Below are 27,808 nucleotides of genomic sequence, written 5' to 3' on the forward strand. Positions count from 1 at the left end.
CAAGGAGTTCATCATCACCAAGCCCTTATTATATGAAATGTTAAAGGGACTTATCAAAGATAAAGAAGATAAAAAATAGGAACTGTAAAAATCACAGCAAACTCACAGTTATTAACAACCACAACTAAGACAAAAACAAGAGCAAACTAAGCCAACAACTAGAACAGGAATACAACCACAGAAATGGAGATCACATGGAGGGTTATCAACAGGGGAGTGGGAGGGTGAGAGGGGGGGAAAGGTACAGAGAATAAGTAGCATAAATGGTAGGTAGAAAATAGACAGGGGGAGGGTAAGAATAGTATAGGAAATGTAGAAGCCAAAGAACTTATAATTATGACCAATGGACATGAACTATAGGGGGGGAATGTGGGAGGGAGGGGGTGGGTAGGATGGAGTTGAGTGAAGGGGCGGAAATGGGACAACTGTAATAGCATAATCAATATATCAAAAAATAAAAAATTAAAAAAAGAAAAAACAAATCAGCAGAAGTATATGTTAGTAATTATATCTTTGGCAACATAAAAAAAATTCTGGGTTAGACTCCCTACTGAAGGATATTTCTAGAAAATTACTATTTTTGCTTCAGTTGTTGTAAGGGAAGCAAGGGATTTTTGCTAGTCTAAGTAACTATAGATAGAAACACAGTAGAAATTAGATTATGTATCTGTTTCCCTGTATTACAAATGCAGTGGAGAATAGATGAATGTTGGTGACAGAATTAAAACTCTTACTGCTTTTCCTGCTCATTATAGTTATTTCAAAATTCTAAAGATGACAACCTAATGATAGTTTGTGGATAATAGGAGATTTTTTCTGATTTTTCTATTTTATTGATTACAGAGAGAGCTGCTTGAAGGTCAGTCTCCGTTTTGTGTCCACTTCCAAAAAGGTTAAAAATATCTCCTGCTTTACAAGGCCACTATGTTTTCCACACAACCCCAACGGTCCCCATTTATGAAACACATAAATGGTGCCCCCTGGGACTACCACTGTGGAGACTCTCACCCAAAACTGAATTGTGTCAAAGGCAAAAATCTTCATTAATCAGAAGTAAAGTCCATGGGCAATATTCATTTTGTCTTTTTTTTTTAGTCTAAAGGAAGTTATGAACAGAATATCAACCAAGAGTACATCACAAAAACTTTAAATGTATTTACAGAGTGAATAAGTTACATAGATAATCTTTGAATATGTTTCTGATGTGCAACAGGTTTACATGCAAACACCGAACACTTGACAGCATTAAATTTAAGGAAAAAAACTTAAGAAAGACCCTTTAGATAAATATTACAAATAAAGTATGACATTTCTTAAGAAACAAAGTGACAACCCATATTTTACCTTCGGGATTCTACTTCTGGCTATCCAAGTGGATATTAAAATATGCATGCATGACAGGTGAAAAGACTTGGAATTTATGATGTGAACATCTTTAACTCTTTTCTACAAAATGGCAAAGTTGGTTAAAATTAACACTCATTCTTCTGTAGTATAAATTGCTCATAAAAGCAACCTTCTAGTAAAAAGCAGCCAAGATCCTTAAAAAAAGGTCTATCTGAACCATTTTTGTAAAAAGGTCCTAATCACAGACCCCTGCAACGAGATCCAGGGCTTTAAGAAACAGTAGTCTAGCAACATAAGAAAGGTACTTCATAGTAGCTCTTTTCAGGTACAGTAATTGTATTCAAATTACAGTGTACATTAAATTGCCATTTACAATTCCCTTTTCACATATACAGGCTGTCAGCTTTTGATAAGTCTTTTAGTTTTCAATGGCCAGCTTCATTTTGCCTGTCCTTTCCTCCGTTCACACACACACACTCACACACACACACACAAAGGGAAGGAAAAATAAAGGGAAAGAATGTACAAGTTTTATAATATAAAATTTCTTTAGTGAGGAAAACATTGCACTTTTGCCAATTTAAAGGAAAATATTGTTCAGGGTAGTCAGCTTTGGTATGCAATGGAAGTCATTTGTTCAGTAGTGAGTTGCATTTGCTCAGTAAAATGATACCATTTGTGCCACAGAGCATGACAGATAGATTCTGTCCCAAAATGTTCTATGCTACCTTGGTTCTTAGTATTGCTACATGTTGGAGGTCCTGTCATCCCCTGTAGAAAAAGTCCAACAGGTAACAAGAGGGAGAACAGTCTGACCAAGCCTTCTGAAGGCTGAAAAGATACTGAATGACGTCACCCCGGCATGGCAGCACCCAAATCTTTGAACCCATGGGTGACGGAGGGCTCCTGTCAGAGACTAGTGCCAGAAACACTGGAGTCTGGAAGAAAAGCAGTAAGTACTCGGTAACTCTGAGCCCTGCGAATCATGTCTCGAATCTCCATGTTCAGCTCCATCAGTTTGGTGCAGATTTCAGTCAGGCTCTGGTTAGACCCCACCAATGCATAAGTACCCGTTTGTCCCAGAGTTTGATGACGAAAATAAATATTCAGTAGTGTCTGGATTTCATCATCAGAACTGCTTCCAAAGATATCATTGGGCCACAGACTTCTGTATTCAAAAAAAAAAAAAAAGAAGAACACAGATTATGGACACAATTGATCACAAAGAGAAGTTAATGAGTTTTTGCTAGTATATTTTGTTTACAAAAACTGCTTTGAGATAAAATTCACAGACTATACAATTCATCAACCTAAAGTGTACAATTCAGTAGCTTCAGTATATTCAGAGTTCTGCAACCATCATCATAAATTTATAATTTTAAATATTATTGGCTTTGATAAAAATATGATATAAAAATATAGCATGGAATCTGATAATTTTTTTAATTGTTATTCAGTTACAGTTGTCTGCATTTTCTCCCCATCCCTCCACGCCACCACAGCTGAAGCAACCTCCCTCCCCCACCTACACCCTCCCCCTTGATTTTGTCCATGTGTACTTTATAGTAATTCCTGTAATCCCCTCTCCCCACTGGCCCCTCCCCACTCCCCTCTGGCTATTGTTAGATTGTTCTTTTTTAAAAAAATTTTTATTGTTATTCAGTTACACTTATCTGCCTTTTCTCCACATCCCTCCACCCACAGCAGCTGAACCCACCTCCCTCCCCTACCTCCACCCTCCCCCTTGATTTTGTCCATGTGTCCTTTATAGTAGTTCCTGTAATCCCCTCTCTCCACTGTTCTCTTCCCACTCCCCTCTGGTTATTGTTAGATTGTTCTTAACTTCAATGTCTCTGGTTATATTTTGTTTGCTTTTTTTCTTCTGTTGATTATGTTCCAGTTAAAGGTGAGATCATATGGTATTTGTCCCTCACCGTCTAGCTTATTTCACTTAGCATAATGCTCTCCAGTCCCATCCACGCTGCTGCAAAGGGTATAAGCTCCTTCTTTCTCTCTGCTGCATAGAATTCCATTGTGTAAATATACCATAGTTTTTGGATACACTCGTTTGCTGATGGGCACTTAGGTTGCTTCCAGTACTTGGCTATTGTAAATTGTGCTGCTATGAACATTGGGGTGCACAGGTTCTTTTGGATTAGTGTTTCAGGGTTCTTAAGGTATAATCTCAGCAGCAGAATTGCTGGGTCAAAGGGCAGTTCCATTTTGAGTTTTCTGAGGAAATTCCATATTGTTTTCCACAGTGGCCTCACCAGTCTGCATTCCCACCAACAAGGGTTCCATTCCTCTCCAACATTTGTTTGTTGATTTGTTTATGCTGGCCACTCTGACTAGTGTGAGATGGTACCTCATTGTGGTTTTAATTTGCATCTCTCTGATGGCTAGTGATGCTAAGCATCTTTTCATATGTTTCCGGGCCCTCTGTATGTCTTCCTTGGAGAAGTGTCTGTTCAAATTCTTTTGCCCATTTTTTAATTGGGTTGTTTGTCTTCCTGGAGTGGAGTCATGTGAATTCTATACATATTTTGGAGATCAGGCCCTTGTCTGAGGTATCATTGGCAAATATGTTTTCCTATATTGATGGTTCTCTTTTCATTTTAATGCTGTTTTCTTTAGCCATGCAGAAGACTTTCATTTTGATGAGGTCCCATTTGCTTATTCTTTCCTTTATGTCCCTTGCTTTAGGGGATGCATCTCTGAGGATGCTGCTCCACGGAATGTCTGAGATTTTCCTGCCAATGTTTTCCTCGAGGACTTTTATGGTGTTATGACTTATATTTGTTTTTTATCCACCTTGAATTTATTTTTGTGTATGGTGTAAGTTGGTGATTGAGTTTCATATTTTTGCATGCAGCTGTCCAGATCTCCCAACACCATCTGTTGAAGAGGCTATTTTTCACTCCATTTTATGCTCCTGCCTCCTTTGTCAAATATTAATTGACTGTAGAGACTTGGGTTTATTTCTGGGCTCTCTATTCTGTTCCATTGGTCTATGTGCCTGTTTTTATGCCAGTGCCAGGCTGTTTTGGTTACAGTGGCCTTGCAATACAGTTTGATATCAGGTATTGTGATCCCTCCTGCTTTGTTTTTCTTTCTCAAAATTGCTGCAGCTATTTGGGGTCGTTTATGGTTCCATATACATTTCTGAAATGTTTGTTCTATATCTGTGAAATGTGTCATAAGTACTTTAATATGGATTGCAATGAAGCTATAAATTGCTTTGGGAAGTATGGCCATTTTGATGATGTTAATTCTTCCAATCCATGAGCATGGCAGATGCTTCCATTTGTTTTTGTCTTCCTTAATTTCTTTCCTCAGTGTTGTGTAGTTTTCTGACTGCAGGTCTTTTACCTCCTTGGTTAGGTTTATTCCTAGGTACTTTATTTTTCTTGTTGCTATATCAAATGGGATTGGAATCTGATAATTTTAAAACAGTTTATTTGCTCACTATCAAAATGTAGGGGTAAAACTCTCAAGAGGATATACTCAAATAGTTTTCAAAATTATGTTGACATATATACTTAAAAAAAATTTTTATATATTTTTATTTCACCCATCCCTTTACACCCCTCCCCTTTGGCAACCATCAGCTGGTACTCTATATCTATGGGTATGTTTTTGTTTATTCATTCCTTTTTTAATATTCAACATACAGGTGAAACCATATGGTATTTGTCTTACTGTCTGATTTCTTTCCCCTAGCATAATAGCCTCTAGGTTCATCCATGTTGTTGAAAATGACAAGATTTCTTTACTTTTTTGGGTAGTATTATTTCATTGTATATATGTACTACCACATTCTTATCTACTTGTCTATTGATGGAAACAAATATGTTTTTTTTTCCATATTTTGACTATTGTAAATAATGCTGTAATGATCATATGGGTGCATTTATCTTTTTGAATTAGAGTTTTAGATTTTTTTGGATAGATAGCCAGAATTGGAGTTACTGAGTCATATAGCAGTTCTTTTTAAATTTTTTGAGGAACCTCCAAACTGTTTTCCCTAGGGGCAACACTAATTTGCAGTCCCACCAACACTGCACTAAGGTTCCCTTTTCTTCACATCCTCCTCAGCACTTGTTTGTTGAGTTTTGATGATAACAATTTAACAGCTGTGAGGTTAGGGTCATTATGGTCTTAATTTGCATTTCTCTGATGATTAGTGACATTGAGCATCTTTTCCTAGGTTTATTGGCCATCTGCATGTCTTCTTTGGATAAATATCTATTCAGGTCATCTGCCCATTTTTAAATTGGATTGTTTGATCTTTTGGTGTTAAGTTGTATGTGTTCTTTATATATTTTGGAGATTAACACCTTATCAGATGTATCATTTGTGAATATTTTCTCCTATTAAGTAGGTTGTGTTTTTATTTTATTGATGGTTTTCTTTACTGTGCACAGCTTAGGTCTGTCTGGAAAAAGTTGAGCCATTGTTAATATAAAGATAACTGTTTGAGTGATATCGATGTAACCTGGCAGCCCGAAAGAGTGGACTGGAATGAACATGCATGAACAATGACAACTTCACTGTACTAGTCAGTGGGCACAGTAGACGCTGTTGAGTGAGCATGTGTACTGTGTGGCCGTTGCATTAAAAAGGACTGAGTGAGTAGAGCAATGAATCTGTATCAAATTTTGCACTAAGCTTGAACATTCCTCCGTGGAAACTATTAGGATGACTCAGAAGGCCACAACTATGGGCAACTGGTGACTGGCAGCTTCATCACAAGAACACACCCACTCGTGCATCATGTCTGGTGCAGAGTTTTTTGGCAAAACATCAAATCATCCAGGTGACTCAGGCCCCTTACAGCCCTAATTTGGAATGTTGTGACTTCTGGCTTTTCCTAAAACTAAAATCACCTTTGAAAGGGAAGAGATTCAGACCATCAATGAAATTCAGTAAAATACAGTTGGGCAGCTGATGGCAACTGGGAGAACTGTGTGAGGTTCCAAGGTGCCTACTTTGAAGGGGACTGAGGTATCATGTTCAATGTACAATGTTTTTGTATCTTCTTCAATAAACATCTCTATTTTTCACGTTACATGGTTGGATATGTTTGGGACAGACCTCGTAGTCCCATTTATTTTCTTTTGTTATCTTTCATCAAGGAGACATATCCAAAAAGATATTGCTAAGACTGATGTCAGAGAGTCTACTGCCTATACTTTCTTCTAGGAGTTTTGTGGTTTCAGGTCTTACATTCAAGTCTTTAATCCATTTGAATTTATTTTTGTATATGGTGTAACAAAGTGGTCTAATTTCATTTTTTGCATGTATCTGTCCAGTTTTCCCAGCACCACTTTATGAAGAGACTGTCCTTACCCCATTCTATATTCATGCCTCCTTTGTCATAGAATAATTGACCACATAGGCATGGGTTTATTTCTGGGTTCTCTATTACATCAGTTTGTGTATCTGTTTTTATGCCAGTACCATAATATTTTGATTACTGTAGTTTTGTAGTATAGTTTGACATTACCTCATACTTTCTTTTTTGGTTAAGGTTTCTTTGGATATTTGCTAGCTTTTATGGTTCTATATAAATTTTAGGATTAGTTGTTCTAGTTCTGAGGAAAATGCCATTGCTATTAATAGGGATTGTATTAAATCTGTATATTGTTTTATATCATAAGGATATTTTAACAATATTAATCATTCCAATCCATGATCATGGTATATTCTTCATTTATTTGTACCCTCTTCAATTACTTCCATATTTTATAGTTTTTAGGATTCAGGTCTTTGACCTCTTTGGTTAAATTTATTTCTAAAACTTTTATGCTTTTTGATGCAATTGTAAATCAGACTGTTTTCTTAATTTCTCTTTCTGATTATTCATTATTGGCATATAGAAATGCAACATATCTCTGTATGTTGACATTTTTCCCCTGACCACTCCCCCACACCCCACCCATCCCCACCTCCCACCCTTGATTGTACCTCTCTTTGGCTTTGTCCATGTGTCCTTTGTATATGTTCCATGACCACCCTTTCACTTTTTTCCCACATTATCTGCCTCCCTCACCCCTCTGGTTACTGTCAGTTTGTTCTTAATTTCAATGTCTCTGTTTATGTTTTGCTTGCTGGTTTTGTTGATTAGTTTCCACTTATAGGTGAGATCATAAGGTATTGTCTTTCACTGCCTGGCTTATTTCACTTAGCACAATGCTCTCCAGATCCATCAATGTCACCTGTCACACAGGGTAGGAGCTCCTTCTTTCTTTCTACTGTGCAGTATTCCATTGTAAATGTAGCATAGTTTTTTGATACATTCAATTATGACAAGCACTTAGGTTGCTTACAGCACTTGGCTATTGTAAATTGTGCTGCTATAAATATTGGGGTGCATAGGTTGTTTTGGATTGGTCTTTCAGGGTTCTTAGGATATAATCTGAGCAGTGGATTTGCCAGGTCAAAAGGCAGTTCCATTTTTAGCTTTCTGAGGAAATTCCATACTGTTTTCCACAGTGGCTGCACCAGTCTGTATTCCCACTGACAGTGCAGTAGGGTTCCCTTTTCTCCACATTCTCCAGTTGTTTGTTGATTTGGTTATGATGACCATTCTCACTGGTGTGAAGTGGTATCTCATTCTGGTTTTAATTTGCATCTCTCTGATGATTAGTGATGCTGAGCATCCTTTCATATGTCTCTGGGACCTCTGTATGTCCTCTTTGGAGAAGTGTCTGTTGAAGTCTTTTGTCCATTTTTTAATTGGATTTTTTGTCTTCCTGGAGTGAAGTCATGTGAGTTCTTTATATATTTTGGAGATCAAACCCTTGTCCTTGTCATTGGCATATAGTTGGTTCTCTATTCATTTTAATTTGCTGTTTTATTTAGCTATGCAAAAGCTTTTTAATTTGGTGAGGTCCCACCTGTTTATTCTTTCCTTATTTCCCTTGCTTTAGGGGACATATTGGTGAAGATATTGCTGAGTGGAATGAGATTTTCCTGCCAATGTTTTCCTTTAGGACTTTTATGGTGCCACGACTTATATTTAAGTCTTTTATCCACCTTGAATTTATTTTTGTGTATTGTGTAAGTTGGTGGTTGAGTTTCATTTTTTTGCATGTAGCTATCTAGATCTCCCAATATCATTTGTTGAAGAGGCTATTTTTACTCCATTTTTAGTTTCTGCCCCCTTTGTCCAATAATAATTGACCATAGAGACTTGGGTTTATTTCTGGGCTCTCTATCCTGTTCCATCATTGGTCTATGTGTCTGTTTTTATGCCAGTACCAGGATGTTTTGATTACAGTGGCCTTGTAATACAGTTTGAAATCAGGTATTGTGATCCCTCCTGGTTTGTTCTTCTTTCTCAAAATTGCTGCAGCTATTGGGGGTCGTATATGGTTTCATATAAATTTCTGAAATGTTTGCTCTATATCTGTGAAATGTGTCATTGGCACTTTAATAGGGATTACAGTGAATCTATAAATTGCTTTGGGAAGTATGGCCATTTTGATGAGGTTAATTCTTCCAATCCATGAGCATGGTAGATGTTTCCATTTATTTGTGTCTTCCTTAATTTCTTTCTTCAGTATTGTGTAGTCTTCTGAGTACAGGTCTTTTACATCCTTGGTGAGGTTCATTCCTAGGTTTATTTTTCTTTTTGCTATATCAAATGGGATTTTTCCCCCTGATTTCTGTTTCTGCAGTTTCGTTGTTGGTGTACAGGAATGCCATTGATTTCTGTATATTGCCTTTGTATCCCCCTGTTTTGCCAAATGCACTTATTAGGTCAAGTAGTTTTTTGGTGGAGTCCATAGGATTTTTTATGTACACTATCATGTCATCTTCAGACAATGACAGTTTTGTATCCTCCTTTCCTATTTGGATGCCTTTTATTTCTTTTTCTTGTCTGATTGCTGTGGCTAGGACTTCCAATACTATGTTGAATAGAAATGGTGAAAGCGGACATCCCTTTCTTGTTTCTGATCTTGGTGGGAAATCTTTTGGTTTTTGCCCATTGAATATGATGTTGGCTGTAGGTCTCTCGTATATGGCCTTTATCATGTTGAGGAATGCTCCTTCTCTTCCCACTTTGCTGAGTGTTTTTTATCATAAATGGGTGCCATATCTTATCAAATGCTTTTTCCACATCTATTGATATGATCATATGATTTTTGTCTTTTGTTTTGTTTATGTGATGTATTACATTTATTGATTTGTGAATACTGTACCATCCTTGCATCCCTGGGATGAACCCACTTGATCATGGTGTATGATCTTTTTAATGTATCTATTGGATGCGGTTTGCCAATATTTTGTTGAGGATTTTAGCATCTATGTCCATCAGCAATATTGGCCTGTAGTTTTCTTTCTTTGTTGTGTCTTTATCTGGCTTTGGGATTAGGATGATGCTGGCTTCATAAAAAGAGTTTGGGAGTCTTCCATTTTCTTGGAGTTTTTGGAATAGTCTGAGAAGGATAGGGGTTAGCTCTTCTTTAAATATTTTGTAAAATTCTCCTGTGAAACAATCCATTCCAGAGCTTTTGTGTGCCAGGAGATTTTTGATTACTGTTTTGATTTTGTCAGCTGTTATTGGTCTGTTCAGGCTTTCTCCTTCTTCTTCATTCAGTTTTGGAAGATTATATTTTTCTAGAAATGTGTCCATTTCACCTAGCTTTTCAAATTTCTTGGCATAGAGTTCTTCATAGTAATTTCTTACAATCCTTTCTATTTACTTGATATCAGTTGTAATCTCTCCTCTTTCATTTCTGATTGTGTTTATTTTGGTCCTTTCTCTTTTTTTTTCTTGATGAGTCTGCTTAAAGGCTTGTCAATTTTGCTTATCTTTTCAAAGAACCATCTCCTGGATTTATTGATCCTTAGAATTGTGTGTTTAGTCTCTATGTTCTTTAATTCTGCTGTGATCTTGGTTATTGTATCTTCTCAATTTCTTTCTTCAGTGTCTTAAAATTTTCTGAGTAAAGTATTTTATATCTTTGGTTAAATATATTTCTAGGGTTTTTTTGCATATATTATAAATGGAATTGTTTTCTTAGTTTCCCACTCTGATAGTTCATTATTAGTGTATAGAAATGCAACTGATTTCTGGATACTTATTTTTTACTCTGTTACTTTTCACGAATTAATTTATCAGTTCTAGTAGGTTTTGTTTTTGTGGTGGTATCTTTATGGTTCTGTATATACAGTATCATGTAATCTATAAATAATGGAAGTTTTACATCTTCTTTTCCAATTTGAATGCCTTTTTTTCTTCTTGTCTGATTGCTGTGGCTAGGACTTCCACTTCTATGTAAATTAAGAGTGGTGAATGTGGACTTCCCTATCTTGTACCTGATCTTAAGGAAAATGCTATTAGTTTTTGCCCATTGAGTACAATGTTGGGTGTGAGTTTGTCATATATGGTTTTTATTATATTGAGGTATGATTCCTCTATTCTCACTTTGCTGATAGTTTTTAACATAAATGTGTGTTGGATTTTTATCAAATACATTTTCTGCATCTGTTTATATGGTCATGTTTTTATATTTTATTTGGTTTATGTGGTGTATCTTGATAATAGATCTGCAGATATGGTAGTAACCTTATATCCTGGGATAAATCCCACTTGATTTTGGCATATGATCTTTTTAATGTATTGCTGGATCCGGTTTACCAATATTTTGTTGAGGATTTTAATATCTGTGTTCATCAGGGATATTGGTCTATAATTCTCTTTCTTTGTAGTGAAATTAGGATAATGATGGTCTCATAAAAATAGTTGGGAATCTTCCCTATTCTTGAACTTTTTGAAAGAGTTTGAGCAGGATAGGTGTTAGTTTTTCTTTAAATATTTGGTGAAATTGTCCTGTGAAGCCATTTGGCCCAGGACTTTAGTTTGCTGGGAGCTTTTTGATTACTGCTTCAATTTTATTAGTTGCAATTGGTCTATTCAGGTTTTCTGATTCTTCCTGATTAAGTTTTGGAAAATTATGTTGTTAGGAACTTATCCATTTTGCTACAGTTGTCTTATTTGTTGGCATATAGTTGTTCATAGTGTTTTCTTATAATCCTTTGTATTTCTGTAATGTCAGTTGTTATTTCTCCTTCTTAATTTCTGACTTTATTTATTTGGATCCTCTTTCTTCTTTTATTCCTGAGTTTGGTTAAAGGCTCATCAATGTTGCTCATCTTTTCAAAGGACTAGCCCTTAGTTTCCGTGATCTTTTGTACTTTCACTTTAGTCTCTATGTCATTTATTTCTGCTCTAATCTTTATTATTTCCTTTTTTCTACTTACTCTTGCTTCATTTGGTGTTCTTCTTGTAGTTCTTTTAGGTGTAGGGTTAGATTGCTTATTTGAGATTTTTCTTGCTTCTTGAGTCCTGTAATGCTAAGAACTTTACTCTCAGGACTGCTTTTTCTGTGGCCCGTAAGCTTTGGGTTGTGTGTTCATATTTATTTGTTTCCAGGTAATTTTTGATTTATTCCTTGATCTTATTGTTAACCCATTCACTGTTTATTAATATGCTATTCCATTTATTTGAATGTTTTTCAGTTTTTTTAAATTGTACTTGGTTTATAGCTTCATGCCATTGTGACCCAAGAAGATGCTTGATATGATTTCAATCCTCCCAAATTTATTAGGACTCATTTTGCATCTTAACATGTGGTTTATCTTTCAGAAGGTTGCATGTGCACGTGAGAGGAATCTATATTCAGATGCTTTGAGGTGGAAGGTTTTGCAAATAACAGTTAAATCCATCTGATCTAGTGTGCTCTTTAAGGTCATGTGCCCTTGTTGAATTTTTTTATCTGGAAAATCTATCCAATGACAACAATGGGGGTGTTTAACACCCCTACTATGACTGTATTGCTGTCAATCTCTCCCTGAGAGTCTACCAAGATTTCTCTATTTAGGTGCTCCTTTATTGAGTACACATATGTTTATAAAGGTTATATCCTCTTGTTGGAGCAATTCCTTCAGTATTATATAGTGACCTTCTTTGTCTCTTGTTATGGTCTTTCTTTTTAAGTTTAGTTTGTCAGAGATAAGTATTGCTACCTCAGTTTTTTAAAATTTCCATTTGTATGGAATATTTTCTTCCACTCCTTCATTTTATGCCTATGTAAATCTTTTGTCCGGAGGTGGGTCTCTTGTAGACAGCATAAAAATTGGTCCTATTTTCTTATCCATTCAGTTACCCTATGTCTTTTGAATAGAGCATTTAATCCACTTATACTTAAGATTATTATTGATAGGTACTTATTATGTTTTTCTGTATATCTATGTTTCTCTTAGTCTGTCTCTCTCCTTTTTCTTCCTTTAACATTTCTTGCAATCCTTGTTTGGTGGTAATGAACTCCTTTAGCTTTTTCTCCCTTTTTTTTTTGTCTGGGATGTTCCTATTTCACCTTCAATTTTATATGATAGCCTTGCTGGGCAGAGTAGTCTTGGTTACTATGTCCTGTTTTTTTATCCCTTTAAATATTTCATGCCAATCTCTTGTGGCTGAAGTTGTTCTGTTGAGAGATCGGCTGACAGCCTTATGTAAGCTCCCATGTAAAAAACTGTCTTTCAACTTCCAGCCAAGATGGAGACATAGGTGGACACACTGTGCCTCCTCACACAACCAAAAGAATGACAACAATAAATTTAAACAAAAAACAACCAAAACTGCCAGAAAATCAAACTGTATGGAAGTCCAACAACCAAGATGTTAAGGAAGAAGCATTCATCCAGATTGGTAGGAGGGGCGGAGTTTGGCAGCTGGGTGGAAAGGACTTGTGGCAAGGCAGTGGCTGTTGGAGTGGGAGAGGCAGTGACTGGTGGAGCTGGTGGTCCCACATTTGCATGCAGATAAACTGGGAGGAACAACTGGGGACTGAGACAAACCACTCAACCTAGGGTTCCAGTGTGGGGAAATAAAGCCTCAAAAGCTCTGAGGGCAAAAACCTATGATGGTTGAGGCAGCAGGAGAAACTCACAGCCTCAAAGGAGAGTTAGTTGGAGAGATCCACAGGGTACTACAAAGTACACAAAACCACCCACCTGGGAATCAGCACCAGAAGGGCCCAATTTGCCTGTGGGTAGTGCAGGAAGTGACTGAAAGCTCACAGAGAGCTAACAAGTAGCATTGTTCCCTCTCAGACCCCTCTCCCACATATGGTGCCACAACGCAGTGATGTGGGTTGCCCCACCCTGATAAATACCTAAGGCTCCACTACTTACTACATAACAGGCACACAAGACAAAAAAAAGAGGCCCAAATGAAAGATCAGATCAAAGCTCCCGAAAAAATATAAATAAGTGATGAAAAGATCGCCAACCTATCAGATGCACAGTTCAAAACACTGGTAATCAGGATGCTCACAGAATTGGTTGAGTATGGTTGCAAAATAGAGGAAAAAGTGAAGGCTATGAAAAGTGAAATAAAGAAAAATGTACAGGGAACCAATAGTGATGGGGAGGAAACTAGGACTCAAATCAACAATTTGGAACATAAGGAAGAAATAAACATCCAACCAGAACAGAATGAAGAAACAAGAATTCAAAAAAATGAGAGGCTTAGGAACCTCCAGGACAATTTTAAATGTTCCAACATCCAAATCATAGGGGTGCCAGAAGGAGAAGAGGAAGAACAAGAAATTGAAAACTTATTTGAAAAAATCATGGAGAACTTCCCCAATCTGGCAAAGGACATAGACTTCTAGGAAGTCCAGGAAGCTCAGAGAATCCCAAAGGAGTTGGGCCCAAGGAAGCACACAGCAAGGCACATCATAATTACATTACCCAAGATGAAAGATAAGGAGAGAATCCTAAAAGCAGCAAGAGAAAAGGAGACATTTACCAAGAAATGAGTCCCCATAAGATTATCAGCTGATTTCTCAAAAGAGACCTTGCAGGCAAGAAGGGGCTGGAAAGAAGTATTCCAAGTCATGAAAGGCAAGGACCTACATCCGAGATTACTCTATCCAGCAAAGCTATCCTTTAGAATGGAAGGGCAGATAAAGTCCTTCCCAGATAAGGTCAAGTTAAAGGAGTTCATCACCACCAAGGCCTTATTATATGAAATATTAAAGGGAGTTATCTAATAACAAGAAGATCAAAACTATGAACAGTAAAATGACAACAAACTCACAACTATCAACAACTGAACGTAAAAAACAAAAAACAAAAACAACTAGAAGAGGAACAGAATCATGGAAATGGAGATCACATGGTGGGATGTCAGTGATGGGGAGGGAGTATACATATAGGGAATAAGTAGCATAAATGGTGGGTAGGAAATAGACAGGGGGAGGTTAAGAATAGTATAAGAAATGTAGTAACCAAAGAACTTATATCTACAACCCATGGATGTGAACTAAATTGGGGGTGGGGGGTGGGGAATGAGGGTGGGAGGGGTGTGCAGGGCAGAGGGGAATAAAGGAGGGAAAATGGGACAAATATAATAGCATAATCAATAAAATATATTAAAAAAAAAGAAAACTGTCTTTTTCTTGCAGCCTCCAAGACTCTCTTTTTGCCTTAACCTTGTTATTTTAATTATGATGTGTCTTGGTGTGTGTCTCTTTGGGTTCATCTTAATTGGCACCCTGTGCACTTCCTGAACTTGTGTGACTTTTTCCTTCACCAGGTCAGGGAAGGTTTCTGCTGTTATTTCTTCAAACAAGTTCTCTATTCCTTGCTCATTATCTTCTCTTTATGGTATCCCTCTGATGCAGAAGTTGTTACACTTGATGTTTTCCAAGAGATCCCTTAGACCAGGGGTGTCAAACTCATTTTCAGTGGGGGCCACATCAGCCTTGCAGTTGCCTTCAAAGGGCCAAATTTAGAGCTCCTTGCCCCTAGTTAAGGAGTAGTTACATTTATACAGTCCTAAAATTATATTCGGCCTTTTGAAGGCAACTGCAAGGCTGATGTGGCCCCTGGTGAAAATGAGTTTGACACCCTTGCCTTAGACTTTCCTCATTGCTTTTAATTCTCTTTTCTTTTTGATGCTTTCCTTGGGTGGTTACTGTTATGTTGTCCTCTAATTCTCTGATTTGATCCTCTGCTTCATCTAACCTGCTGTTGATTCCTTCTAGTGTATTCTTTATTTCAGATATTGTAGTCTTGATTTCTGACTGGTTCTTTTTTATGGTATCTATGTCATTTTTAATGCTTACTATCTCTTTGTTTAAGTTCTCACTGAGATCATCCATTCCTCCTCTAAGATCCTTGAGCATTCTTATAACTATTATTTTAAACTCCGCATCTGGTATTTTGGTTGCTTCCATTTCATCCATTTTATTTAATTCTTTTTCTGGGGATTTCTCTGTTATTTTGCTTGTGGCATTTTTCTTTGTCTCCCCCATTTTGTCTCTGTGTATTAGGTAGATCTGCTATGACCCCCACACTTGTTATGATGGTTTTATGATTGATGTCTTGTTTGGCTCAGCGACACAGTTGTCCAGATCATCTGAGCTCCATGCTCCAGGAATGTTTTTTCTGGGTTATGTGCACTTCCTGTTGTAACTGAGGCATGAATGCTGTTGGTCCATTCATGGGTGGAGTTAACCCTTCAGGATGGGTGTCTATAAGGGTAAACTTTGGTCACTGTGTATGAGATGCTGTGCAGAGGCTATGCACTGAGGTGGGGTTGTTCCCAGAAAGACCTGGTGCCTGCTGGAATCCCTCTTTGGGTATGCCATGTGAGTGGCTAGCTGGGTCAAGCTCTGGCATGCTCTGAAGTGCACCATTGGTTGTGCTGGTTCTGGGTCTACTTGGGTAGGGTTCAAGTACAAATTGCTGTCAGATGTGTATAACTGGCCTTGGGCTACCTGTCTGTAGGTTCCATGCTGTTCAGTGTTTGTGTCTGTGTCTACTGTACCTAAGTATGTGTGAGAGGGGACAATCTGTGTAAATTGGTCTGCTTCTTCCAGGTCTGAGTTGTGGGCAGATCTGTAAAAAGACTGAGGCCCCTGAGGTCCACCTTCACCTGTCAGCTGCTGTGTCTCCCCTTGCGGTTGCCTAGTCTTCCTCCAGAGCTTTCTGGAGAGAGACTGTAGGATGAGCCCAGGCCAGCTGAGATAGGGCTAGTGGGTCCTCTACTTGGGGATCATGCAGTCAGGCACTTCATGGGGGGAAAGTAGTCCCTTCTTCCAAGCCAAATTTCTCAGTCTCTGCCAGAGTCTCCAACTCTAGTTTCCCCTGGGGGGCTTGTTACAGGTTCAGGTTGGATACAGACAGCTGTCCCCTTTGTAGGAACCAACTCAGCTGCCCTGGGCTCAAGGAGACAGATAAATAGAGTCTCCCACTGGGGATGATGCTAGCCCACCCCACAGGAGGGTCTAAGCACTTCATCCTGGTTCCAGACAATAGCCCCCAAGGACCTCACACTTTTTCCCCACTCTGAGCCACTGTCCTTCTTCCCACCCCTACCCCCCGCCAACAGAACTGTGCCCAGAGTGGGTATACAGGACTTGGCAGGGTTGATCCAAATATCTTCTGTTGAGGGTCGTGCCCACAAGCCTGTAGTGGGGGGTGGGCACTTCTTCTTCTTCCTAGAGTAGCACAGGCTGAATTTGCATGGGAGCTTTTACCTGCCTCCCTGCAATGTAGCCACAGAACCCAGCACTTGCCCACCTGTCTCCCAGACACAAGCCTCTCTGGAAGACAGTCTGAAAATCCCAGCTCTGTGTGGTTCCCCAGTCTCCCCAACCAAGCAGGATGGGGTTGAAGATGAGCTGTACATGGCACTTCCATCTCTCCATGCAGTTGGTCTCAGTAGGGTGGAGCCAAAAATGCCAGCTCTGTGCTGTTCTCCTGAGCTGCTGAATTTTGTTTGTTGTAGTTTTAAGATTTTGTATTCCACTCTCAAGTTTGGTGAGCACCCTTATGATTATTTCTTTGAATTCTTTATCAAGCAAATGACTTATTTCCATCTCCTTACAGATTTTTTCTTGTTTCTTCATTAGGGAGTTATTCTTCTGGGTTTTTTTTCCAGCATTTTGTTTGACTTTCTGTTATTTATGTTAATTTGACAAGATAGCTATCTCTCCCAGTCTTGAAAAAGTGGCTTTTTGTAGAAGTTACCTAGTGTAAGCTGTGTGTGCTGGGTTATTTTGGAAGGCCAGCTGGAGTCAAGCCAAGTGCCTATGGTATTAGGCTACCAAACTAGAGCATCTCAGGCAAGGAGGCAAGGTGTGTGTAGTAATGCTGTGTTGATCTTTTCCACTCTGTTTGAAGCCAAAATGGGCTCAGGAGATGTGTCTAGGAATGCACTGTGGCAATATTGCAGGTACCTGGGTAGAGCTCCTGCCTGCCCAGTGGAGGTAAAGGGGAATGTATACAATGGAGCTCACCAGCGCCTCCCACCATGGAGAAATTTCTGCAGTTCCTTGAGAGCTCCTGTGGTTCCCTAGCCTTCCCGGTATGATCTCTCAATTCTTGTACAGGAAGTTGTCTTGTGTAGAAGCAAAGTCTGTGTAGGCTGTGTGCCTGGTAGTTTTGGCAGGCTGGTTGGAATTGGGCTGGGGTTTATGGCACCTAGGGTGCTAGTCTGTCAGGTTAGATTAGTTCTGGGCAGGGAGTCCAGGTAAAGGTCACGATGCCTTGTTGTTCCTGCTTGCTCTTTTTGTTCAGAGCCAAAATGGACTCTGGGCAGTGTGTCTGGGAACATGTTGCTGTTATCTTGAAGGTAGATCAAGGCACCCCAATAGAGCTGCCACCTGCCCTATGAAGGTGGAGGGGGATGTAAATAATGGTGCTAACCAGCACCTCTGATCCTGGAGAGTTCCTGCAGATCCCAGAGAGCTCCCATGGTTTTCCAGTCTTTTCTGTTTGGTTTTTTTCTCTCATTTGTGTTCAGAAGCTGTTTTCAATCAGCTCTCAGTTGTCTCTTAGGGATAACTGCTCTCTATATAGGTGTACATGTATATTTCAGTGAGCTTGTGGGAGTGGGTGATTTCAGCATTGTCTTACACTGCTGCCATCTTGGACCTTTTGTTGGAGTATACACTGAAGTGTATCAACATTTTAGGGATGACAAATTACCAGAAACAACATCAGTATTTTAAACATGTAAGTTCTGAAATCTGATGTTTCTGGCATGGTAACAGCAGAGATCTAAGAAGTTATATAAAATATATAGATATTACTTCTGTAGTGATTTATACCCCAACCATGATAAAGTAACTGTTAGGCATGCATTTCCTTTAAGCATGTCTAAAAGAGATAGTACAATTACCTGCATTCCCTGATTTGACGTAAAGCCTTGCTAAGTTCGTTGCTCTTCAGGCAATCCAGCATGGACTGGATGGCTGCTTCGGTGGATGTGAAGGTTGGCTCAGACCATGAACCCTCTATATAAAGAGGGTCAGCTGCGATGGCTGTAGTGGCCTCCTTCAGATTTTTCTTTAAGTCACTCAGTTCCCTGGACATATTTAGCAGCTGTTAAAAAAATTATTTTGACTCTAGTTAAAGACTGGACTGTACATCCTCAAAAGAAAACAAATTATTATATGTGGTATGATTAAGCGGAAGCTTAATACCTTGGTAAACTAAAACAGAACAAATGAAACAGGATTACATGGTATGTGTAGGTGGTTATGGGGTTGTATTGATGATGTAATTTTGTGTCAACAGCTCGGAAGTACTTCTTGTAGAAAAAAGACTAAGACTTCCTTTAAAGTGCTTTATACATAAGTAGAAGGGCATATTTAGAGGTAAAATGCACATGAGAACAGGCTTGGGAGATGGGTAGAGGTGGATTTAAATGCCAATTCTACAATATATGGTGGGACCACAGTCAACTAAATAGACTTTTATGTGTCTTAGTTTTCTTATCTGTGGGACTGAAGATATCACAGGGTAATTTTAAAGATGAATGAGATAGTGTACATAAAATAATACTAATTTTGTCATATTATGCTCAATAAATATAATCATCAACATGGACTCTGAAAAATAAAATTTTCTCACTATTTCTATGCTGTGGAAAGAGATTAAAGACATAATTTTAGGGAAGAGGAGAAAAAAATGTCAATGTAATATTAGTGTTCATGTTACAGTGGTAAAATATTTTCCTTCAAAATTACAGAAAGCAAAAGATCCAGGGTGTAAAAAAGTAAGTCATGAGAGAACCTAAAATGTACTGTGGAAGACACCTGTTTTGTAATCTGATCTCAAGAGCATTTTAAATACTGACATGAATTTACATGTGTTTTCCTTTGTAATACAAGTTGATGATGCTTGTTTTCCTTGCAGAATTGATTTATCCAACATGTTAATGCCAATTTTCCCATTTTATAAGCAATAGAACCAAAGCTCTCAGGAATATTTGTTTCCATACAGATGCATGTTAAATTCAAATACCTCCTCCAGAGCTAGGTTTAAATTTTACTGAGGTAATGATTTTAAATATGATATTAGAGTGCCATATGTACATGAGTTTTTACAGTTGAAAGTAAATTTCTTTTTAATTATTTAAAATCTAGGCAAGTTTTAAATAAAGGAGAAATTCACTTTGAATTTACAAGATTTTAAACAATTATATATATATATACACATACATACACACACACGATATGTTAACATAATTTACTTTTCAAAGTCAAACTTTAATTGCCTTTTTATTTTGGAAAAGGACATGTGAGTTGCATTTGTGTGTCCTCTTTTTTGAGCCAACATGGATTCTAAGGATTCTGTTAATACTTGCTAGAAGAGTAAAAAGAGTAAACTTTATCTTGACAACATGGCAAATAACATATAACTAACCCTCTTTTATCTGATAATTTGTAATTCTATGGAGGAAAACTGGTTTTTGAAAAGCTCTTTATAAACAAAGATGTCTGGCTTATGACTCCCTTGAAATTAGCATTTGAGAGCATCCAAGCATCCTTTTCCTTTTTTTCCCAACTGAGTGATAAATATGGTGCTCCTCACCCCAATGCTCTTGGTAAGATGGTTTCCTGGATTTGCACTGAAGACTACTACATCCACACCTTCATTCAGTTTTCTCCTCTGACCTCGCATCTCTTCTGGATCCTCATATTTTACTGTCTGCAAGATGTTGTTACCCTGGGCTGGTCTAGTGGGCAGACTCAGTTATTGAGTAGCAGGCAGAAGGCTTGGCTGGTTGGATGTACAATTGCCTTAGTCCTCCTTTTATATCCCTGTCTCACTTGTGGCACTGCTAATCTCTCAGTTCCTCTGAGATGGAATCTGAGCATCACACTCTTTCCTGTCCTTCACCCTTCTCCCCAGTCAGGTTCATTGACCTTTTGCCTAACGATCTCTTACATTTCCTCCCTTCTCTTCATACCTAACACTTCTGTCCTAGTTCAAACTCTTATCTCTTGTCTGAGCTATTTTATCAGTCTTGTAAGTGGTTTCCCTGTCTCTAGTCTAGTTGCAATCAAATCCATCTCATATCTCTGCCATAAGCTCTAACCAAAACACTCTGAGGCATAGTATCTTCCATGACCTCTCCTTACCTATTTCTTCTGCTCGCTCCATCACTTCTTTTTTGTTTGCATGTTATATTCTATCAATAGTAAATTGCTTGTAGTTCCTTTCCCTTTCTTACCACCACATTTATGCCCATGCTTTTTCCTACTGGAACACTCTTCCTTAGCCCCCACTTTCTCTTTCTAACTCCAACTCATCATTGAAAAATTAACTAAGATGTGATTTCCTCCAAAAAGCTATTCTATTTCAACCTTCTCACCTCCAGATGACTCAGGCGTCAGTCCTCTGGGCTTCCATAAATCCTTCTTCACATCCCCATTATTTCACTTACTATGTGGCAGTACTATTTATTTACTTATAGGGAAATTTTGGCTCACTTGGAAATAATGTTTCAATTATTTTACTTTTCACATTAAAAATATCAAAGTATAATAATGTTAAGCAGGGAAGTAGAAGAGAATCAAACGTCATACAGATATTTCCTTCTTATCTCAGTGTAAGAGCAAGTACAAAAAGCTAAACATAAAAGTAAAAACATAGCACAAGGACCCAGGGCCAGGAGTAGGGCGAGCCAAGTGAGGCTTCTGGCACAGCACTGAGGGAGGGGATCACCCTTGATTTCTTCAATTTTGTGCCTAGCACTGCCGCTTGCCTCGCCCTAGTCCTGGCACTACCAAATGAGAACAGAAATACAAGACACATTTAAGACTTGTTCTAAAGCAAAATAATTATGTGGGAATAAAATTACTTGGACAGTTACAGATGGAAGGGAAGAACTGATCGTTGTGGCGGCACTCAGGGTGGGAAGCACAGGGCTCACCTCAGGCATGGAGCTGGCTTCATGTACCTGGCCAATGAGCTTGCAGTAGGACTGGAAGAGCAACAGCAGCTGGAAGTGCAGCTTGTATAGCCTCTGACACAGCTCCAGTTGCTGCAGAGAGAATTGGTGTGGGCAGAGATCAATGAGTAAGCACAGTGTTTGCATAACAAGCAAAATCTTGGATGTCCCACAACTAGCTGTTATTATTCCCAATAAGACAGAACAACAAGACCCAGTCAGTAAATATCAGTGAGAAATTCACAATATAGCATGGAAGATAACTAATTAGTGAGGTGCAGTAGCTATAAAGGGACTGAGTGAATTGCAAGATTTCCATTACATTTGCCACTTACATATCTACAAACTATAGCTGTTGTCTTAATTTTTATAAGCTGTAAATTATTTTTAAAAAGGAGAAATTTTTTGAAAAGTACATTTGAAAGGTAAAACATTAAGTCATTTTAAGTGTTAAGTTTACAAATTGGGCAGACACCTGGGAGATTAACCACGAGACAATTCTAGCTGCGTTTTGGGTGCAGATACTCATCCTGAAGTCTGTGTAAACACCCTAAGGCACTGTGTCAACTTTACTGATGATGCTTCTATTTAGTGCTCAATAAATGTTTGTTGAATTAAAGAGATATAAAAAGCGGCCAAAATGTGCTTACCAAAAAGGAGAAATTACAAAAACATTAAAAACTAAATGTGGAAAGAACATAAACAAGTGATTATACAAAATGGCCCTTAAGCCCTATGGATACCTCTGGAATTTAAAATGTTTTCACTATGTGGCTTATGTATCCTATGACAGAAAAATAATTATGAGTAATTCCAACACCAATGATGATACTGCTCTTTGAGCTATGTCTGCTCATAACAGCCTCTAAACATTGCCTCTTTCTAATTCTAAGAATAGATTAGTTCCTAGGTAGTGGATGGGATTCTGTGTAAAGAAGAATAGCCTTCATTAGGTAGAATTGCATGGCTGAGTAGTCACCAGTGAAAGTGGTTAAATATGTGGCTTAAACTACGTTTCCCTGTTCAGTGTTCAAGTGTGCTTGCATGAAGATAACTACGGCCTTTCTTTTGCTAATGGAGTTAAGAAAAACTCAGCTATGTTTTGGGAGCTGCTGTGATGACTTAAAACTGTTCCCCCAAATCAGTTCAAGGAGATAAATTACAAGAATTTAAATTTAGGAAGAATATTCTGTTAATAGTATTATTAACAGACTTTTGATCTTAATTTATAAAAGTTCCTGAAGTTCATTTAAAACTATGCTGAATGAAGTTTTCTTTCTTCTCTTACCCTTTCTCTGGCCCTTAGGGGGAAAAATTTTACTTAGATTTATGTGATCTCTGAATGCTGGAAACAAGCCTAAGATTAAAGAATTAGCTACACTCACTAGTTACCCCAAACTAGATCTTTGGTTGTCTCAGTAAAACATCTTCTTTTAAACTTTTCTTTATGGAAAATCTTTAAAAATGTGGTATAAAAGATAACTGCCAGAGAGTTGCAGATAAATAAATAAAAAGTATTTAAAAAAATAATGCAATTTAAGATGAAACCTATCTATGAAAACTCTGACTTTCCTAAGGGTCAGATAATGGTAGTTATAACTCAAAATATTCCATGGATAGTATGAGAGAGTTCACAGCAACTTTGAGTAGAAAAAAGTAGGTTTCTACTTTTGGGACAAAAGCAGCTCAGAATGCTACTAACAAACTGGCATATATCAGTCTACCAAATAAAATAAAATGGAAAGAAAAAGGGGAAACATGCTAAGAGAGATAACAGTAACAGTGAAAATAAGACTTGTTAAGGGTCCATGCCTCAAATGGGCAAAGAGTATGAAAGAAAGTTAACTTACTGCCAGAGATTCCATTTGCTACACAGCAAGCATGGCACAGGAGACAGGAAAGGAAAGAGAGCACAGGGTCAGTGTCTGCATGCACAGAAAGCACAGCCCTCTTCTGCCAGCGGAACCAGCAGCAGTATTAGCATTGCTTGCCCAGACTTGCTGAATGGCTGCAAATGTGGTACCCATTCGACATGCACAGCAGCCCAGTTAAAAACAAGCTCTAGTGAGAAATGTTAAAAAATATAATTTGTAATTTTTTAGATTCTCTGGTTAGTTGGTTTAGATTTTGTTAGTCTTGGATACCAGAGGTCAAAACTTTTATTGCTTGATGATTTTAGTATTTAAATATGAATATGTGGACATGAAACTGTAAGATCAGCTGAGTCATGTGAATGAACTATAGCCCCAAACAAATTATACCATTGCTAAATGTTAAGGCAGAGTTATACGTTTGGCTTCATATTTACTAAATTATGACTATCCAATTAACACAAAATATAATTAACAATCTAAGTGGCATTTCCTTTAGTCAGATTGCCCTCCATGTTGACAATATGTTTTTACTACTGCTAGATATTGTCATTTCAAAGCACTAAACATTGTCTGTATGCCTCCCAAACAATATATATATTTGCCAGTAGACAAAAGTAACATAGAGCTTACAGTTAGTCCAGAGTAATATAAATTTTGACTAGGCTATGTTCAGCTATGGCTACCATTTTTTGGTGTCATCATATCATAGCCATAGAATTGGTATAGGGAAAGTTTGGGTGTGTGGAAAGAGATAACTATAACCCAACACAATATTAAATAAATCACTTTGGTCATTCTTTATTATGGGTCAATATATCTGGTTCTGGAATTTTGAAATATTTGAGGATCTCACTTAGTTTCCAATTCTTGACAACAAAAACTCCTTCTATTAAAGCTCTTTCCAAATTCTCTGAGTTATCAGTTTAATGTATTGTACTTAATATAAGGTATGGTGCACAAAAAAATAGAATGATCATATTATTTATTACTGTCTTCAAACGGAGAGCACTAACACTGCCATTCCCTACCATGGCCCCTGTCTTCCAAGGGTCTCTTCTTGCTTCACATGTTATGTGGGTTTGGTACATTGATGACTGTTGTATAAATTTATTAAGTAGTTTTATTTTTTGGGCCCTGGCCATGAATATCTTTCAAACTTTGAAAGATAAATACCTTTATCTTGTGATATAGATTATGCAATCTAAAGTGTTTACTATTTTCAGGGTTTTTATAGCCAAATTTTATATACTTACATACATCACTCCAAAAAGGAGTACAGGGCCAGAGTCTTAAGGGTATATATACAGAATTTCCACTATAGAGGCTTTTTAGAAAATGTCAAATTTGATCAAAATGTTTAGTATGCACTTTAGCACATAACTGCTTCTACCATGGAATTTACTTTTGAGAAGTGTGGAATGAAGCAAGGGCTAAGTAAATTACATGGTCTTGTGTAAAGAAAATGCTGTTTTCTTTTCTTTCTTTCTTTCTTTCTTTCTTTCTTTCTTTCTTTCTTTCTTTCTTTTTTTACTGCTTTCTAAAGCAAAGTTGTAATGCAAGAAGATCATCACATCAGGTAAAGCAAATTCTCTGTTCAATAAAGGTAAATACACCTTTTTGACTCCTGCTTGGTGCTAAGGAATTTCATCATTGATGAATTCCTCCCACTCAGTTTTCAGTGCTGTCAAACTGTGTTTCTTGGAGGTAGCCAGCTTGAGGGGACACCAGTTCTCAGTGTCCTCCTTTTTTCTTTTTCTTTTTTTAAGTATATTTTATTGATTATGCTATTATAGTTGTCCCAATTTTTTCCCCTTTGCTTCCCTCCTCCCAGTACCCACCTTCCCTCCAGCAATTGCCCCCCTTAGTTCATGCCATGGGTTGTACATATAGGTTCTTTGGCTACTCCATTTTCTATACTATTTTTAACATCCCCGTGTCTATTTTGTACTTACCAGTTACACTTCTTAATTCCTGTACATTTTCCACCATTCTCCCCCTTCCACCTCCCCACTGATAACCCTCCATGCGATCTCTATTTCTATGATTCTGTTCCTGTTCTAGTTGTTTGCTTAGTTTGTTTTTGTTTTTGTTGTTTTGAGATTCAATTATCAATAGTGGTGAGTTTGTTGTCATTTTACTGTTCCTGGTTTTGATCTTCTTTTTTAAAAAATTAGTCCCTTTAACATTTCATATAATAACGGCTTGGTGACGATGAACTCCTTTAGCTTCACCTTGTCTGGGAAGCACTTTATCTGACTTTCAATCCAACCCCTCCTCCACATACAGTGCCACAAATGGTGAAGTTGGTTGCCCAACCCTGGCAAATACCTAAGGCTCTGCCCCTTAAAATGTAACAGGTGCACCAGTCAAAGCAGCTCCATGTAATACACAGAAATAAACACAGGGAGGCTGCCAAACTGTGGAGAAGAAATATGACCCAAATGAAAGAACAGATTAAAACTCCAGAAAAAGACTAAGCAAAACGGAGATAGCCAACCTATCAGATTCAGAGCTCAAAATACTGGTGATAAGTATTCTCAGAGAATTTGTTGAGTATGGCAAATGCATAAGGGAAGAAATAAAGGCTGTGCAAAGTGAAATAAAGAAAAATCCACAGGAAACCAACAGTGAAGGGAAGGGAGCCGGGATTTAAATCAATGTCCTTCTTAAACTCTCTTTTTTAGGTAAGGTAGTTCAAGCTGCCTTGATATTTTTTATCTCAGAATCCTTTTCTAGGCCAGAGGCTGAAACCTCGTTGTCATTTAGAGCCTCAAAAAGATAGTGAAAATGCCTCTCTAGGGGTACATTTTATGGAAAGTGATAAAAATGTCCCCCATCCTGTGCTAATGTTTTCTTAGATATGTTTTTCAAAAAAACCCTTAGAAGTCTTATTTATAAATATCTATGTGATTCAAGGTTCTTGTGAAAATGTGGGAAGGTCACTGTTTTATTTGGTCTAAAGAATTTTCCTGTGAGCCCTGTTGCTGCAGTCCTGCTATGGCTTAATCCATAAATTGGATTTAGAGGAATGTTTTCTCAACATAAGAAAGAAAATTCGGAGGAGAGAAGATGGCGGCGAGATAGGTGGGAGCGGAGTTAACTTCCCCCTGCACCTGGGTGAAACACCTACCCACTCTACTGAGGAACAAAGCGAACAGCCAAAAGCAGCCCAGCGTTTAGGAAGATAGGAGACCAAAAAGTACAGAAGACACTGAGAAAACAGAAGGTAAGGGGATTGCTTCAAGACAAAAAGGTCCCTGGGACCAACGCAGGGACCAGGGCGGCTGCAGCCCCAGGCCCGCCCATGTGGGTCCTGCCCCAGGACTCCTGGGAGAGAGCTGGTTAAAGGACCCCTCCCCTGCCAAACAGGGCCTGAGCAACTCTGTGAGAGACCTGGTTGCCTGAAGTCGCAGGGAGGGGAATAAGGACGAAGTGGAAAACCCAGGGAGACTGCGGGCACTGGCAGAGGAGAGTTGAAAGTTGGGCTGTGTGCGATCCTGACCCAGACACCCCCTGCCTAGCTGGAGAGGGGGGCTGTGTGAGAGGACAGGCCCTTCCTTGTACGGAAGGAGCCACAGGATTGAGCAGGAGGATATTTCCCAAAAAGAAAAAGACCCTATGAGGCACTTTGGGGAATTCCCCTGCAGCAACAGCTCCAGTCTCCTCTCCACCCCGCCACCCATGGGGGGACTGTGCGCACCTCATCTAGGAGGGAGCTGAGACTACAGGGACCACCCAGGGCAGGGTGCCCAGCAACCAGTAGTGTGCCCAGTGACCGGGGAGTGTGCCCATCCACCGGGGAGTGCCCGCACCTCATTTCAGAGAGAGATAAGACTGCAGGCACCACCTGGGGCAGGGTGCCCAGCAACCAGGAGTGTGCCCAGAGATTGGGGAGTGTCTGCACCCCATCTCGGAGGGAATTGAGACCACAGGAGCCAGGGAGAGTGTGAATCAAGGAAGGCTCTGCACGCACATCCATAGCCCAGAGAAGGCCTACCATAAAAAAAGAGTGGGTAGAAGCTGGGAACACCAGAATTCCTCCTGGAAGAGGAAACCAACCAACATAGGAAACACCAACAGATAAGAAGAGAAGAAGGTGAAGGAGGGAGGGGAAACCACACAAAGTCAACCCAGGACCTATCTGAAAATACAACTAAATAGTGAAGAAATTACTCAGAACAAACAACTGAACAAGACCAAGAGAAAAGCCTCAAAACCTTGTATACAGGGAAGAACCAGCTCCAACACAACCTGCCCACACCTGCACAACAGAAGACAAGAGGTGGGGACAGACTGACCCTCAGATAACCACCTGGTGGGA

General features: G+C 38.6%; 1 protein-coding gene across 9 annotated transcripts in view; it reads right to left on the minus strand.

Annotated features, from left to right (window-relative positions):
- Positions 1 to 822: 822 nt before the first annotated feature.
- The window catches only part of FRY (FRY microtubule binding protein), a 540,327-nt gene continuing 513,341 nt past the window's right edge, over positions 823 to 27,808 (minus strand). For 5 of the 9 annotated variants that reach the window (XM_053920710.2, XM_053920708.2, XM_053920707.2 and 2 more), the window contains 4 exons: positions 23,464 to 23,481; positions 21,596 to 21,706; positions 18,554 to 18,756; positions 824 to 2,515 (listed from right to left, as the gene is read on the minus strand). In XM_053920710.2, coding sequence (XP_053776685.1) covers positions 2,257 to 2,515; positions 18,554 to 18,756; positions 21,596 to 21,706; positions 23,464 to 23,481 — 591 coding nt within the window. In that variant the 3' untranslated portion in view covers positions 824 to 2,256. Of the gene's footprint in view, positions 2,516 to 18,553; positions 18,757 to 21,595; positions 21,707 to 23,463; positions 23,482 to 27,808 lie in introns of all 9 variants that reach the window. The other 4 variants (XM_024580787.4, XM_053920706.2, XM_053920704.2 and 1 more) reach the window with 2 other exon arrangements.

The sequence above is a fragment of the Desmodus rotundus genome, chromosome 3, assembly GCF_022682495.2.
Source record: "Desmodus rotundus isolate HL8 chromosome 3, HLdesRot8A.1, whole genome shotgun sequence".
Classification (NCBI taxonomy): Eukaryota; Metazoa; Chordata; class Mammalia; order Chiroptera; family Phyllostomidae; genus Desmodus; species Desmodus rotundus.